Source organism: Natator depressus, chromosome 8 (genome assembly GCF_965152275.1).
Source record: "Natator depressus isolate rNatDep1 chromosome 8, rNatDep2.hap1, whole genome shotgun sequence".
In the NCBI taxonomy this organism is placed as follows: Eukaryota; Metazoa; Chordata; order Testudines; family Cheloniidae; genus Natator; species Natator depressus.
In genome coordinates, this window is record NC_134241.1 from 78,016,740 (window position 1) to 78,033,305 (window position 16,566).

Here is a 16,566-nt window from a genome sequence, read left to right on the forward strand (position 1 = left end):
GAAATCTCATGCCGCTGCTGCCTATGCTTCACCTTTCTTGTGGATGAATAGGAGACTTTATTCTACAGGGCTATCAATCCAGAACCCATGGCCAACCCTTCACTTTTATTTTCACAAACCAAAGCCCCCTCCCCCACCAGTTTTGTATCCTCTGCACCCTTGGATCTAGTTATTTTAAAATGTAACATAACAAATATTCGCCTTTAAATCCATTCATTTAAACTAATTTATTACTGATAGGAGTTATGTGTATGCATTGAGAATATATGCCTTAAATAGTGTGTTTACAGATTATATCTATTAACATGGTTCAAAAACAGGAAAATACTTCACAAATAAAAGCTTTATGTTGCTAGGTTAGTAAACTGGAAAAGATGCAGGATTTCTGTGTTTTGCTGTCTTAGCTGGGTATTGGGAGAAACGATGGGCTTGTGGTTCAAACATAGGACTGGAAGTAAGAAGACCAGGGTTCTGTTTGTAGCTCTCCGCATATTTTCAAGCAAATCACTTAAACTCTGAGCTTCAGCGTCATCATCTGCAAAAGAGTTGACTATTTAATGTTTCTCACCTGATTCAGCAAAGCACTTTAGCACTTGCTTAACTTTAAGCTTCTACTTAAGTCCCATTTAACATCAAGATCAAGTTAAGCATGTGATTAAATTTTTTTTAATTGGGGCCTAATGAGAGGGACTATATTAGAGCTGTTTTTCCTTCAGGTAGGATTTCCTTTTACACTAGTTCTACCTGATGTGAAAATTATTCTCCAGGAACATTTACACTCAAAGTATTTGTAGCGTAGTGCTTCAAGCAAAGACAAGGTATGAAATTTAATCCATGTTTTTTTTTCCCCCTTAGGATGTAAGGCCCTGATCCAGGATGAACGAATGCCACTATGATAAACGTATGGACTTTTTTTATAACATGAGCAACGCTGACACAGTAGATGAGTGGTCAGGGACAAACCTTGTTATTGTTTTGTGTTTTGGGACCTTCTTCTGCCTGTTTATTTTTATTTCAAATTCACTGGTCATAGCAGCTGTGGTCAAAAACAAAAGATTTCACTTCCCCTTCTACTATCTGCTGGCCAATCTAGCTGCTGCAGACTTTTTTGCTGGCATTGCCTACGTATATTTGATGTTCAACACTGGCCCTGTGTCCAAAACGCTAACTGTTAACCGATGGTTTTTGCGTCAGGGGCTTCTGGACACCAGCCTGACAGCTTCTCTGGTTAATTTATTTGTGATAGCTGTGGAGCGACACATGTCAGTAGTGCGGATGAGGGTTCACAGTAACCTCACAAAGAAAAGAGTCACTTTTTTAATTTTATTGATCTGGGCCATTGCTATTTTTATGGGGGCTGTGCCTACTTTGGGTTGGAACTGCCTTTGCAATATCTCAACCTGTTCTTCCCTGGCTCCTATTTATAGCAGAAGTTATCTGATATTCTGGACTGTCTCCAATCTAGTTGTTTTTTTCATTATGGTGGTGGTTTACCTAAGAATCTACATGTACGTCCAGAGGAAAACTAATGTCTTATCTCCACACACTAGTGGATCCATCAGCCGTAGAAGGACACCAGTGAAGCTTATGAAGACAGTCATGACCGTCTTAGGTAAGACAATATTGAAAATTATGTATAAGGATCCGCGTGCCTGTCAAAAATAACTTAAAATCTCTTGGATATTGACGTGCTAGTGCTTGCTCACCCACTTAGGTGATAGAAGATGTCACACCATGAAAAATTATGAAGCATAGGGCCAATCAAGTTGTAGACCAAATGTCTCTTCATCTGGTAGCTGGTTAGACAATTTGGTTGTAGGCAGAATGCTACAAAATGTGTTTTGTTTTGGGTTTTTTTGTTTTTTTTTATCTGTAGTTAAAAAAATACAGAAAGGTCTCTGGAAGGAGAAGGTTTGATAAAATTCACAGCAACATTACCAGAGCATTTGCCTGGATTAAAATAATAAAAACAGGGAGTTGCAAAGGAGTCTAGAGTTAGGTGCCTAAATCGCATTGAATTAGAAAATCCCAGCCAGAGAGTAAGTTTCATGGGTATTTAACCTGTAGGTGTAGGATTTGACCAATGAAACTCTAAAATTGCTTGAGACCTGCCTATCTCACTGTGCCATATTGCTACAGCTATAGCCCACAGGTGTGTTTCAACTGGAACTTCCCTCTGTATCAGAGAGAGAGAGAGCTGTCCATGGGGGTGCTCAACCTTGGATTAATTTCCCTGCTGTTAATCTGTAAAAGCTCAGTTTTTCTGACTTTCCGGACACAGGTTGGCCCATCTTCTTACCCAAGCTTTTGGACAGGGGGAGTTGTGATAGGGGCTGGTGCTGGAGTGCATGTTGAGGGAATGTTTGCTGATTGGTTGTTCCTTTTTGGGAAAGCTGCTGGGTTTTTTGTTGTATTTTTATGGTACTGTTATAGTCATGTAGAGCCCTGGATGGACACTTTAGTTTCTTTCTCTTATCACTTTGAATAGAGAGATAATTAAAGTTTGCAATGTTGAACATCTTCAAGTACTCCTATTATGGGTGTATTGTTCTGTTGTCTGTAACTCTGAAATGGTCTGGAACTGTGAACAAGACGTTACGGACTTCAGCCATGGAGGAGTTGGAGCTGCAGGTGTGGGGGTGGGCAGGACTCTAGGCGGGGGGCTACTGACCCTAGGGGCCACCATGGTTCCTGGCAGGGGGCTTAGGGATTCTGCCCTGTGGGAGCCCTGGGGCTCGGCACTTTAGACCTGCGGGAGAGCACTGGGGCTTCAGCCCTGCGGCTCCACTCCTGGCTTCTTCCCCGTGTGGGGCACCAGGGATTGGGGCTTCAGCCCTGTGGCTCCACTCCCAGTTTCAGCTGGGGGCAGGGCTTGGGGCTTTAGCTACGGAGAGAGTACTGGGGCTGAAACCAGTGCTCCCCTCGTAGCTAAAGTCCTGAGCCTCAGCACCCCCCGTGGGGCTGAAGCTGGGAACGGAGCCACAGGGCTGGAGCCCCAGTGCTGCCCCCCAGTCTAAACCCTTGAGTCCTGGTACTCCTGAGGCTCAGAAGACCCGAGCTGCCCTTCTGCCCGGAGCCCTGATCCCTGCTCACCCTGTGGCTGCAGCCCCAACCTCCTGTGGCTGAAGCCCTGAGGCAGTACAGTATTCACTTTTTTTTTGTTTGGTCTGCGCTGCTGCCTGATTGAGGACTTCCAGTTTCACAGGGTGTTCGGTTAACCGGGAAGTCCATAACTCTGGTGTTCGTATCTTTAAGGTTCTACTGTATGGTGTGTTGGTCTGTCATCTGATTTTTAAATTCCTCTTATCCATCCCGAGTGTGTGTGTGACAGTTAGGGTTGCCAAATCTTGCTGGGTAAGGTGATTTTAGCCTCAGCTGCAGGTGCTTCAACCCTTACATCTGCCTGTCTGCCCTCCCACCCAGCACCACATTTGCCCAATTCCCACATCAGTTCTCCTTCTGCTGCAGTTTCTGAGGTTCTTCACTAAGCCCCTGGGTGGCATGGGGGTGCTGCACCATGTTCACCCCTTCCCAAGCTGAGTGTTGCAGGGAGGGAGGAACAGAGCTGATTGACCCACTGTTCACAGGAAGGGAGGATGGAGCAAGGCTGCCTGAGCTGCTCAGCTCTTTCTGCTTCCCCTTCCCCTCCTGTGAGACTGGTGTCTCCCTTATTCTACCCCATAAGTCCATTGGGTTCTTGAGCAGTAGGAGTGGAGAACTCTGCATATCTCCAACAGCAGCCATCATTGGTCGCTCGGCCCTGGGCAGGTGAGGAAGGCAGCCAATCAGAGCGGGTTCTCTTCCCCCCGCCCCCCCCTCCCCCCACAGGGTTGAAATTCACAGGAGTGCTGGAGCTGCTGGCATCCTGGCCAGATGAATCCAGCTCTAGCTGGACACGTGGAGAAATCAGGAGAGCTGGCGACACTGCATCCACTTGGCCACAAGGGACTGACAGAGGGTGTCGGTACTATCAGCACCCTCTATCCCACCAATGTACCTGGGCCCGGTTCCACTTCTGGGGATGAGAAAAAGAGACTCGGCTCATTGGGATCTCTGCCTCTGTAATTTCACTGTTCAGGGGCCAAGCAGTGATGGTGCTTTTGCGGTGTAATTAGGAAGTGGGTGGAGAAGCTGTGTATGGAGGGAGTGAAGGGGTCTGGGGGCACTGTAGGGAACCAGTTGCAGCTCTCTGAGTCAGGGCTGCCCATCCCAGCGTGGTCTGGGCTGCAAAGGTGCTGTGCTGAGGTGACCTTACACCCAGTGGACGATATAGCTCAGCTCTCCTGCCCCTAGTGCAACCCTTTTTCCACTGGGGAAGGGAGATTTCAGTTGGTGCAGGCATTGGAATCACTTTCTGCAGCTTTCCACTGGCTGAGATTGCCAGTTATCTCCAGTTATCTCCTTACACAATGCAAAGTGGCCTTCGCAGAGTGGGGAATCCAGTCCGAGATCTCTAACTCATTTCAAATACTCCACTAATCCCATCAATTTTTAACAACTTTTAGTTCCTACAGACTGGGGCCAGATTTTATCTAGTGACCCAGAAACAAAAAGCCTCAGAATTTCATCGAGTCCCCTGTATTACCCAGTTTGTGTCACTTAATCAACAACTGTTTTTTCTAAAAGAACATTGAAAATATCCATTCTGTTTTAATAGCTCAGTCATCTTATATTCATCAGTAATTAAATTATAACCAGCTGATAAGAAGCTGTCAGTTAAAGCCAGATAAATTCAAATGAGAAATAAGGCACAAATTTTTAACAGCGAGGGTGATTAACCATTAGAAGAAACTATGGAGGGAAGTGGTAGATTCTTTATCTTCTTGAAGACTTCAGATTCAGACTGGCGTCTCCTATAAGATATGCTTTAGTCAAATGAAAATTATGGGGATCAATACAGGAGTAACTGGAGGAAATTTTGTGGTCTGTATTATATAGGAAGTCAGAGTAGGTGATCCAATGGTCCCTTCTAGACTTAAAAATCTATGAATAAGGTTTTCCATTTCTTTGGGGCTGATTTAGTAAAGACTTTGTCCGGGTCTGATGCCATAAAAGACAGCACAGGAACATTTGGTTTTGAGGCTTGAGGGGTGTGGGCGGTGGTTCCATGACTCTGCAATGGCTGTAGCAGTGCAAAAGCCAGATTTATGTTTTGTTTAACTGGACTCCTCAGTTTTCAAATATAAATCTGCTCCCAGGATTTTAAAAGTTGCAGATACAAGCTTTGCAGTAAGCACTTAAGAATGCTAAGGAAAACAAGATGACCCTGAGCATCCTGCTTTAGTAGCTGGTAGAGATATATCTTATCTGTCCAACAATGAATAGCTTCTTTCATAACCATCCTGCACATATAATGGTATTTAGTGCATTTGTCTTGTAGCAGCTATTAAGAAGGAATAGCTTTGTTGTAAAGAAGACAGTTTCTGTTTGTACTATATAATTCTCAGATAGCAATGCTACGGAGGAGGCATGTGTCTCCAGCACAAGAAGTTTACAAACTAAGAACAGTCATCTTTCTTATGCTGCGCCCAAGGGCATTGTTTACAGAGTCTGGCAGTCTGATTTCCACTAGCATCTCTGGTCCTAGTGGAAGCACCAAGTGGAAGGTTGTAGTGTTAAAGGACCATTTGTCGTAAATACCATGGATTATGCTTATATGGAATTATACCTAAATAGCACCTGATTTTCAGATCTACTATTAGTCCTTCAAGGGAATTTCTAGAATACAGTGCTTTTGTCATCTGTGGCAAATATTATATTGCCCCAAAACTGTTGTTAAAATTAATTCATCCCTTCCTAGTTTAGGTTAATCAGTAATTAATACACTGTTGCCGTCCTAATAATGTGTGGATGATTTGTGTTTGAGCTTTGAAAAATCATAACACTGTGCTATAAATGGCATGGTGACAAAGCTTCCAACTCCTTAATGTCATGCACACACATAGTAACTCTTCAGAGGGAGATCTTTTTCACCAGAATCTACTCGGCATCTGCTCACAGTCACTTTTAATATATTTTCCCCACTTACTCAGATGGGTAACATCAGTTTAAAAAAATACAAGAGGTCTAAATGAACTGAACCACTGGTTTGAAAGGGAGCGAGGAAAACTACATTGTTGTCTCAGTGAAGCTCTAGACAGGTCTGTGCTGCTTTTTTTTCCGGCCAGCGAGGGAGAGCATGCAACACGAAGGTATTGCATTTATCTTTAAACACCCTGTGTTGCAAGCAGCTGGCTACTTTTATCATCATCTCATTGGCTGGGTAGAAAACAGCATCATTGTAAGCTGCAGATACAAACTGCTGTCCTTTCTAGGGGATAGGCATGCAGATGGGGTAGCCAGCCTTTCAGATAAATAGGGGGAAGAATTTAGATATTTGAGAATGAATGACTGCAAAATAAAGAATCCTCTGATTCCACCATTATGCTCCTGCAGCTCACTTTATCTCTGTTTAATGTTTAACCAAAAATCAAGCAATATTTATCTATAAAATCATGTCAGATTAGAAACGAAGTTAAGATTTAAATGTTTAACTTCCCTTGTATCCATCTGAAAATTTCTGAACCATTGTAATCTTTTGTCATCCTTGTAAGCCAAGTCTTCTCTGTACATGTTGGGGTAAAAACCATCAGGAATGCTGCTGCTTTCTTTACTCACTGAACTCCCAAAGTAACACCCTAACACCCTGATCCAGCACTAAGAACCACAAGGGTGTAGGTATCCTACTGTGCAGCTCACAGTACCTGCAGGAGTTACTTGGCTACTGATTTGTCTTGGCGTTTTTCGGCAAATTCACCTGGTGATCATGACGAAAATGACAAAATAATATTTAGCACTTCTGTGTACAACATCTTTCATCAAAGTGCTTTAGAAACTCTAAGTAAGCCTAACAACACAGAGCTTTGTCAGGACACCCGTGGACTAGTGGTTAAAGCAAAGAATAATGTCTTATTGATGTGAAAGTTCATGTTTTCTCAAAGACTCACTCATCCATTGTTAGAGCATTTCCTCCTCTGTTACGTTCCCATATCTCTTTCACGTTACAACATGTTGGGAGAGATGGCATGAAATGCTGGATCCAATCCTGCTCCGATGAAAGTCCATGGGACTCTTTCTGAGGGAGCAGCGTGAAGTCTTGTTTTCTGTGGAACATTTATGAAATGAAGCTCAACTTAGAAAACCCTCCCATTTGGAAGGAGAAAATTGCCATTGCAGGATTCTCAAATATGTGCCAAACATGGTCTTGACTAGATGCTTAATTGTGCAGTAGACTGTAAATAAGTGCTGCTTTTAAAAAACACTCATAATAGGCAATTATCCAAACCTTTCTGCCCAAGCCATAGTTACACGTTTTGTTCTGGGAAGCCACACACAAATAAACACGCACTGAAAAGGCTTGTCATTTATATTCACATATATATGACATCACAAAAACTTCACATCACAAAAACTAAATACGTCAGAATGTGCTTAATCCTGAAATTATGATGCTTAGTTTTTGATGCTTCCTGTCTGTTGTGTAGTACACAGCAAAATATATAGGGCCAGATTCTTCACAGCTCACACTGATTGCTTGCTACAAGACTTGGGAGAAGGGGCACAGTTGCCCTCCCACCACCAGTCCTCAGCTGGCACTGGGCATATTACTGCCAAAGGAGATCATAATTTGAAGTGGATAGGGGATGGGACTGGGACTCAGGAGATCTGGGTTCAGTAACCGTCTCTACCACATGCTTCCCGTGTGACACTGGGTAAATCACTTCATCTGCCTGGTACCTCAATTCCACCTCTGTAAGTGTTAATAAACCTCAGGGGTTTTATGAGGATAAAAATCCATTAATGATTGTGAGGCGCTCATATACTGTGGTAACAAGAACCATATAAAATAGGTAATTAGGTAGGCATGTGCACAAGTGCAGCCTGTAGGATCAGGGCCAAGGCCCAGAAAAAAGGGACATATAAAATGTGTTTAAATTTCTGTCTCTTGTGTCAGGGTGAATCTTCTCCTGTTTCTGTCTAGTCCCATTGATTGTTTTAGCATCTCACCTTTTCTTTAAAACACACAGCAAATAGTACTGCACATTTCTGTGCAAATTGTACTGCACTCCTTCACATCAGCAATTAACGAATAACTTCATAAGTTAAAATGTTATGGACTGGCTTGGAAATAATTTTTTAGGATGCTTTCAAATATGCATTCTCTCGGAGTGGGGAAAGCACCAGCCACTTTGTTTCTAGCACTAAAAAAGCATTGGGGTGGGGAAGGGAAGGCAATGAATATATATAGCCTTAATCTTCTGTAGCTAAGATCACTCATAAGATATGGTCCTACTGCTGTCAGTTTGAACTGTAACGATGACACAACTGTGGATCATATTTGTCTGGTACAGCACAGAACTATTCCTGAAGTTTCAGGAAGGCTGCACAATAATTGTAAAAAGTATCATTTCACGTTTGCTTCACTAATCACTTAAGTAAAACAGATCCTGCTCCCATTGAAATCGACAGTAAGTTGGGCATTAACTTCATTGGGTGCACCCTCAGCCCCCAACTGATGTCATAGGAAGTACACATCAGCATGTTGTAGTGAGCATATTGTTCTGCATGGTGAAACACCCCTTCAAATCAGCAATTAAAATTTTAGCTTAAAAGGCTATTTGTTGTGAACTATCTAGGAAAGCATTTTTTAGGATGCTCTAAGACATGCATTCATGACCAGGCAGGCTATTTTTCAAATGTGCTGTGCAAAAAATATTGGAAACAAAATCACTAACTTCTTTCCTGTTTTTTTCAGGTGCAAAATAATCTACCAAACTAATAGTTAAAATATTGCTATTTTGTACATTGTGGAACCAATACGTTACCATGCTTAGTGCTGATTTTAGCTGAGGGGAGTTATTTTTAATGCCATATGCTTAAACCCTTGAAGATATTCTGAAATAGAAAGTGTGCCTGACACAGCCTTAACTATAAGTGGTTTGAGCAAGCACTGTTTATAATAATTCCATTATATGTATCATCTCCATAAAACTAATTGTTCAGGCGAAGGCTCTACTGCACGTCTTTGCATTCTTTCCAGAGTGTTGCATTACCTAACAAAAACAGATATTCCTAGCAATGCTGCGTTTTGTGTTTACTGGTACAAATTACTTGAACTAGATGCAGTATCATGGCTTGGTCCAGCTCACCCTGAAGCCAGGGACAGAACTGCCATTGATTTGAGTGTGAGCAGGATCAAGCTCTAAGTCAAGATTGGTTGGCAAAATAAAGAGTGGATTTCTTATTAATTGAGGACTCTTCTGCTGGAGAAACTTCAGGCATATTTGACTTAAATATAATAAACCCCTCTTAACTTTCATGTTTTCTGATTTCTTTGCTTGAAGCTTTGTAAATGGCAAACAGAGTTTGTGTTTTTAAAAACTGATTTCTACTCGCAGACCCCTGCTCTATTTGACTCCTCAGCAAAACCATAGTGCTGCACTTTTGACATCACAGTGCTGCTAGCTGTGATACCTCAGGCACACTTTGCTGCAGGAGGAAGCATAATAAGCAGCTCTCAGTATCAGCTGGGTGAAATCCTGCTGGTCCCCTCTTCTGCATAGAAGAGTGGCAGAGAGCAGAAGATACTCAGAGGGAAGATAGCTTGTGGTCATGTTACTCCTGGGGGCATTCTGTGCCAAAAAATTAAATTCTGTGCACAATATTTTAAAATTCTGCAAATTTTATTTGTCAAAATAACACCACATAATCACACCAGTTTCAATTATTTTGGTAATTTATTTCAAATACCTGTCAGGAAGTATGTCTGTAACAATACAGACACACACAAATTTCCCCCCAGGAGTAGAGAGTTAAAGAAACCCCTACGACAACCCAGTTCCTGTTTCTCTGCCCCCTCCCACCCCTGAGCCCAGCTGGGGGGCCCCCCAGCTAATACACTCAAACCCCCTCTCCCCAGAGCCCAGCTGTGGGTTTCCCCTAGCCCAGATACTCACCTCTTCCCCCCCAGAGCCTAGCCATGCCCCCTGCTCCTCCCCCCCCCCCCCCATCCCAGGGATCCAGAGGAAGAAAGCCTGATGCTTGGTCCCAGGCTTGCATGGAGTTTCCTGTGCACCACCCTCTCCTTCCCTCAGGGCTTGCTGGGAACTGTAGCAAGGAACCCTTTAGCTCCCTCCCTCTTCCCCCCCCCCCCAGTGTCTTTTATGAGCGAGCTGAGCTCTGCTGGGTCCAGCGGCCCCTAGTGATGGCCAGTAGTACTGCAGCCCATTTCTGTGGGGGAAAGGAAATTCTGCAAGTACAATGTTAATTTCTGCAAAATTCTGCATTGCGCAGTGATGCAGAATTCCTCTGGGAGTAACAATGTCATGTGTGCCATTGACACTCTGCTTGCCCTCTGCTGCCTTGGTCTCTGCTTCCCCTTCTCTGGGCTGTGGGATAAGGCAGCCTCTGCTGTCCTCAGTGTCTTGAGTTCTGTGGGATGGATCCTGCAGTGTAAAGACCAACCTATTATAATTTAAACTGGCTGTGTGGCTGCTGGATCCACAGTAGTCTGAACAGCAGGCCCTTCTCCCTCAAGGCATCAAATTGCCCCCTTCCCAAAACATTCCCACCCTGCTTCCATCCTGTCCTGTTGCTCCCACTACTCAGCACTCTTTTCCTGCAGCCCCCACTCTGACATTGGTCATTAGCACTTGTCCCTATCCCTCTTCCTGCTTATGGGAAAAGAGCTTCCCTCCCCATCCCAGTTCCTGCTCCTCTCCCAGCTCAGTTAGACACCTAATCTGTACTCCTACATCAGCACAGGCTGCTGTCCCTCAGGCTGACCAAACCCCACAGGCAGGCAGACGTGGGCAGACAGACTTGTCCTTTAAAGACAGGTCTCTCGGGCTACATTCACATCTTCCACACAGGCAGATGCTCCAAGTGGGAAACTCCAGTTCTCTTCTCCAGTGAGTAGTTTCACTCCACAGCTCAGATTGGTGCCTGGGTCCTGACCAAGAGAGTCATTGCACCCTCTATGTGTAAATCAATAGCAGGACATGGCTCTCGTTTTCCATTTAAGAGGAAAGAATATATTTTTGGGCCTTGTGAAGAGTTTGTGTTTTTATAACATTTGCTTATAGCTGCTCACTGTTTAATGGTTAAGGATTTAAAGATTCATTTTTCATCTGAGTCACACGCTGTAGGAGTGTTTTCAGTGTGTGTATTTGAGTTTCATGTGAAAGCCCAGATTTGTAAACCTTCAAGGCACCAGATTTTTTTTGCAATTGACCCTGTCTCTTGTGAAAGAGGAATATTACTGGATATAATTTGAGGTGACTGAGGTAGATGTGTTCAGTGGTGATATACAGTATGGGGAGTTTGGTAGGAGCAGCTGACATGATTCTATCTCAGACCTACTGAACTTTGAAAGGTGTCTGGTTTATGTAGACTGGAAGGTGGAAGGTCTGCGAAAAAGGTTTAATCTTGCACTGATTCCTTTTATGGCATCATCCCAGCTAAACATACATATGTTGAAAGGAAAGGGCATGACTGCCATGCAAGTCTATACATGATTTTCAGTTCGTTCAGGTGAATGCACACAGTGGGTCATCCTAGCTTACCAGTATTTCAGCAGAAACATTCATTACTTTGAGGTTCAGGGTTTTCAGTCTAATAAATTTAAAATTAAAATTTATAACTTCTATCATTTTAACCAAAAGTGTACATGTGGTTAAGGCAGTCGTTTAAAAAGCTACCACCTTTTCCTTGCCCTAAACATAGGTCCTGAAAGGCAGTTCTAGTATATGGAGAGCTTTATGGCAGGGCGCAGCAGAAGCATAAAAAATGCAGATCTTCCAGATGTACAGGAATTCAGTGCAACTGAAGTGATGCAATATACAGGAAACTCACTGTCTTAGCGGAAAATCCCCAAATTGACCTGGGAGCACAATTAACGGCACATTGTGACCAGGTGTTTGCCCTTGTCTACACTACCAGAGTAAGTCAACCTAAATTATGCTACTCCAGCTATGTGAATAACATATCTGGAGTCGATGTAGCTTAGGTCGACTTACTGCGGTGTATATACTGCACTGCGTTGACGGGAGACGCTCTCCTGTTGACTTACCTTAATCTTCTAGCTTTGGTGGAGTTCGAGTCAACTGGAGAGCTAGACCCACTAAATCGACCCCCGCTGCATCGATCGCAGCAGCGTCGATCCCTGGTAAGTGCAGAAATGGCCCTAGTCTTGCATAACCTATGTGAGATGCAGAGCTATTCTTCTGACTCACCCTGCCATCCAGACCAGCGTGCTCTCTTAAGTCCAACTAAAAAGTCTAAAAAGCTGAAAGTTTCTCTGAGGCATGTCACCTAAAGTGAGTAACAAGAGCTCCTGCAGGGTGAAAATCCTAGGAACAGACAAATTAAGAGGGAGCCAAGGCTACAGTTTAAGTACAGTCCTGCCTGAAAGCTTTGTTGAATAAGGTAAAAATAGAGGCACATCCTAGAAAGGAAGCAAGTTTGGACTATAACCCATTGTGTGTGTGATGTTAAGGATAGGGTGTGACACTAACCTTATTTGTACACATGACTAAATGTATTTTGGTGACAGTAGATCCAAAGTAAGACAATCCCTTGAAAAAGCTGACCAGTAAATGTAATGGTGTTCCTTACCATGTTCTGCACTACAGCCTTTATTTCATTAGCTGTGTGAGGCTATGTCTACATTATGAGCTAGGGGTGTGATTCCCCTTCTTGCATGCACATGGCTGTCATCAAGCTAGTGCAAGTATAAACAGCAGTGTGACTATGGTAGTATGGGCGGCAGCAGCAGAGACACTGCTTAGGCATGCCGAGTATGAACCTGGCTGAAACTGATGGGTACGTACATCACACAGTAGATACTAGAGACATTTCTGCAGAGGACATATTTTGATGTCCAGTGGTTGCCATTACATGCTTTACAATGTTGTCTGTGCAAGTAGATGCATTTCCTAGAGTTTGTCATATGTTTAGTCTACACAAAATTACTAGCTGACACTTTTTAAAAACACATTTATACACTAATTTGGGGCCTGCTCCTGCTCCCGTTGACGTCAGTGGAAGCAGGACAGGATCCTGCACTATCCAGTATGGTAAAGTATAAATAATGTGGTAAACTGCTTCCCCTGTTTTCACTTGTATGCAGAGATGGTTCACGTGCTAGACTATTTCTTTGCAAGGAGCTGGAGAGTTGGCACCCTCCCTTAGCCCCTGATGTTTAATAAAAAGTTGTGCTGAGACCCTAGAGGCCCCGAAATATTCAATGACTGTTGATGTCAATGTAGAGTGTGGTCTCTTCCTAATTTGGGGCCTATTCTAATGCCCACTGAAGTCAAAGGGGGCTTTCCTTTGACATCAGTGGGCTTTGGGTAAGACTCAGTGCAATAAACCTCTACACTGCGTACTCTCAGTGAGAATTGGTGCCACAACTATTTATGCAATATTCTCGTTCTGAACCATAATCCATGCTGCAAAGTTGATTATCAGAATTAATGCTTTGAGCTACAGCTCTGGACACCCTGCTTAGAGCTCTACTCATAACCCTCTAGCATCAGAATTCACAAATAACTGCTACTGACCACTAATTCAAAATTAATCTATAAAATTGGTATTTAGGGCCCCAAAAATCCAGACTCAAGCTACAGTAGAGTTAAATGCATCTTTTATTAAATCTCCAGCCTTTAATCTTTCCATTCCATGATATGTTATCCAAAAAGGAATATAATTCTGGTGGGTGAATTTTCTTTCCTTACTTTAGGAAGTCGTTTCCAGTGGAAGGACAGGTTAGGGAATTGCAAAATACTTCCTAAAAACTATTACACCATTTTTACTTCATGCATGGTTTTTCATAAATTGTAACACTTATTAAAGCTTTTGAATTCATTTCTTAGTTCTTGTGGCCTGCTCTTGAGAGGTGCTGAGCAATCCGAGTTTCCCTTGAAAAAAATGGGAGCGATGACTGCTCGTCATTTCTGAAATCAGGCCATGTACTACTTTGTGTAGCTTGTTGGGTGTGTGTGTGTGTGTATTGTATGTACAATGCAGTATTTTGATGTTACTGTTAGAATCATAACTCTTGCATTTCCCAGTTCTTTGATACGAACTGTGCACTACATCCTCAGTGTTGTATTTACACAGTGTAACGGGGTTGGCACCTACCTCTCGCAACTGCCCCCTTCTGGTTGGGCGTGTCTGTGTTCTTTAGATCTGGAGACCCCTTTCAGTGGTTCTCAGGCGGGCTTTCAGTGACTCAGCCCTCTGACTGAGCCACACACGCTATCTGTATGTGAACCAGAACAACCCCCTTCCAGGGTATACAGTCCACTAGGGTCTATCTCAGTACCCCTCTGGTGGTGTTTCTCTAGCCCTCTCTGAGCTGAGTCTTTAAGTAGTCCCAGCCCTGGTATCGGGCCGTATCCCCAGGGCTTCTTCCCTGGAGACACTATCTTCCTGTGGCCCTCCCTGGGCTCACTCCCTTCTCAGTAGCAGCCAGACAAGAGCTCCTTCATTGCTCCCCTGGTCTCTGCTAGCAAACTGTCTTTGGCTAAGTCCTAGCAGCCAGCCAGAAGCATCTTGCTCCCCGGTCCCTGCCAGCAGACTGTCCATGTCTGAAGCTCCTTTTATATAGCCCTCTTGGGCCCTGATTGGCTGCTTTCCCTGCAGCAGGGGTCAGTACCACCATGTTGCACAATGGACACTTGACAAAATTACCTGACTTAGTGATGGACATTGGCGGGGCGCAGGAGGGGGCTCCGGGCTGAGGCAGGGGGTTGGACTGTGGGAGGTGGTTGGGGTTATGGGGTGGGGCAAGAAATGAGGGGTTCAGAGTGCAGGAGGGGGTTCCAGGCTGGAGCAGGGGGTTGGGTTGTGGGGGTGTGTGAGGGCTCCAGCTAGGGGTGCAGGCTCTGAGGTGGGGCTGGGGATGAGGGGTTTGGGGTGTAGGAGGTTGCTCCGGGCTGGGACCAAGGGGTTTGGAGGGCAGGAGGGGAATCAGGGCTGGAGCAGGAGGCTGGGGCACAGGGTGTATGTGTGTGCAGGCTCCGTCCAGCGATTACCTCAAGCAGCTCCTGGAAGCAGCAGCAGGTTCCGGCTCCTATGCAGAAGCTCAGCCAGGTGGCTCTGCAGGCTGCCCTGTCCGCAGGCGTCGCCCTCACAGCTCCCATTGGCCATGGTTCCTGGCCAATGGGCTGGGAGCTGAGGAGTCAGAGCTCAGGGAGGGGGGATAGAGGCAGAGTGCAGAGCCGCCTGGCCGTGCCTCCACCAGCAACAGCAGGGATGGGGAGCTGCTTGCAGGGAAGCTCAGCTTGGCTGGCTCCCTGTCCCTGTTGTTGCTGGTGGAGGTGCACGCAGCCAGGCAGCTCTGCAGGCATCCATGGTCCCTGCCAGCAGACTGTCCATGTCTGAAGCTCCTTTTATATAGCCCTCTTGGGCCCTGATTGGCTGCTTTCCCTGCAGCAGGGGTCAGTACCACCATGTTACACAATGGACACTTGACAAAATTACCTGACTTAGTGATGGACATTGGCGGGACGCAGGAGGGGGCTCCTGCCTCCGTCTGCAGGCGCCACCCCCCGCAGCTCCCATTGGCTACAGTTCCCGGCCAATGGGCTGGAAGCTGTGGCTTCAGCACCTAGGGTGTGGGGATGGAGGCAGCTTGCCTGCAGAGCCGCCTGGCCATGCCTCTGCTAGCAACTGCAGGGACGGGGAGCCGCCCAAGGTGAGCACCCCCACGGACCTAAACATTTTTACCACAGACATTTGTGTCTGTTTATGGACACGTTGCCAACTCCTGCCCTGCAGCCATTCTAGCCTGCTTGGAGGACCTCTCCACTGCTTCTTTCCTGGGATGGGTATGGCAGAACCCTGAGGCCTCCAGCAGGGGGCCTTTGGGCTTAGTCCACCCAATCACACACAGTTTATATCTAGGAAAACTAGCAGTATTATGAAAATGAAGGTGACTCCTTTTTAATATCAGAGCTGTTGAATGGATACCAAGACCACCCGGAGAACATTTCAACATCGACGTGCATAAATGCTAAAAGAGTTCTTATTTGTTTGCTGATTTTTAAAGCCCAAAAAAGGGAAACTATATCTTTATACATAAGCAGAGTTTCCTTACTGTGTCATCCACAAAGTGTCTTGTGCAGAGTTGTAATTTTCTATTTTTGCAAGTCAGGCAGCAATTGTGGCTTGTGCTACGTTAGTATTATGGTACACATGGCTGCTTTTCCTCAGGCTTGAAAGCAAAGAATGACAAGCTGGCAGTGTAATGTTGGGGTGGAGGGAGATGGCTGGTTTGATGCCACAATCGCTCTGAAGATTCTCCTCCGCCTGTAGAAGTGTGACTTTTTTTTTTCTCCTGCCCCTTCTGACAAGGATAGCAGTAACATGTAGGGATGTAAATAAGTCTTACATCTTCATTTCTCTTTCTCTCCCTTTTCCATCCTTCCTGGATGTTTCCACTTTTCTTCTTTTCTCCTCCTTTCTGTGTAGTGTCTCCCCCCTGTACTGGCTTTGCATATTTGGGTAGAGGAAGGGTGGCCA

General features: G+C 44.9%; 1 protein-coding gene across 1 annotated transcript in view; it reads left to right on the forward strand.

The window, feature by feature from the left end:
* LPAR3 (lysophosphatidic acid receptor 3) overlaps positions 1-16,566 on the forward strand; it is a 37,498-nt gene that overhangs the window by 16,817 nt on the left and 4,115 nt on the right. Inside the window, exon 2 of the mRNA XM_074962249.1 lies at positions 856-1,612. Within this exon, the coding sequence (XP_074818350.1) occupies positions 877-1,612 (736 nt within the window). The 5' untranslated portion in view covers positions 856-876. The remainder of the gene's footprint in view (positions 1-855; positions 1,613-16,566) is intronic.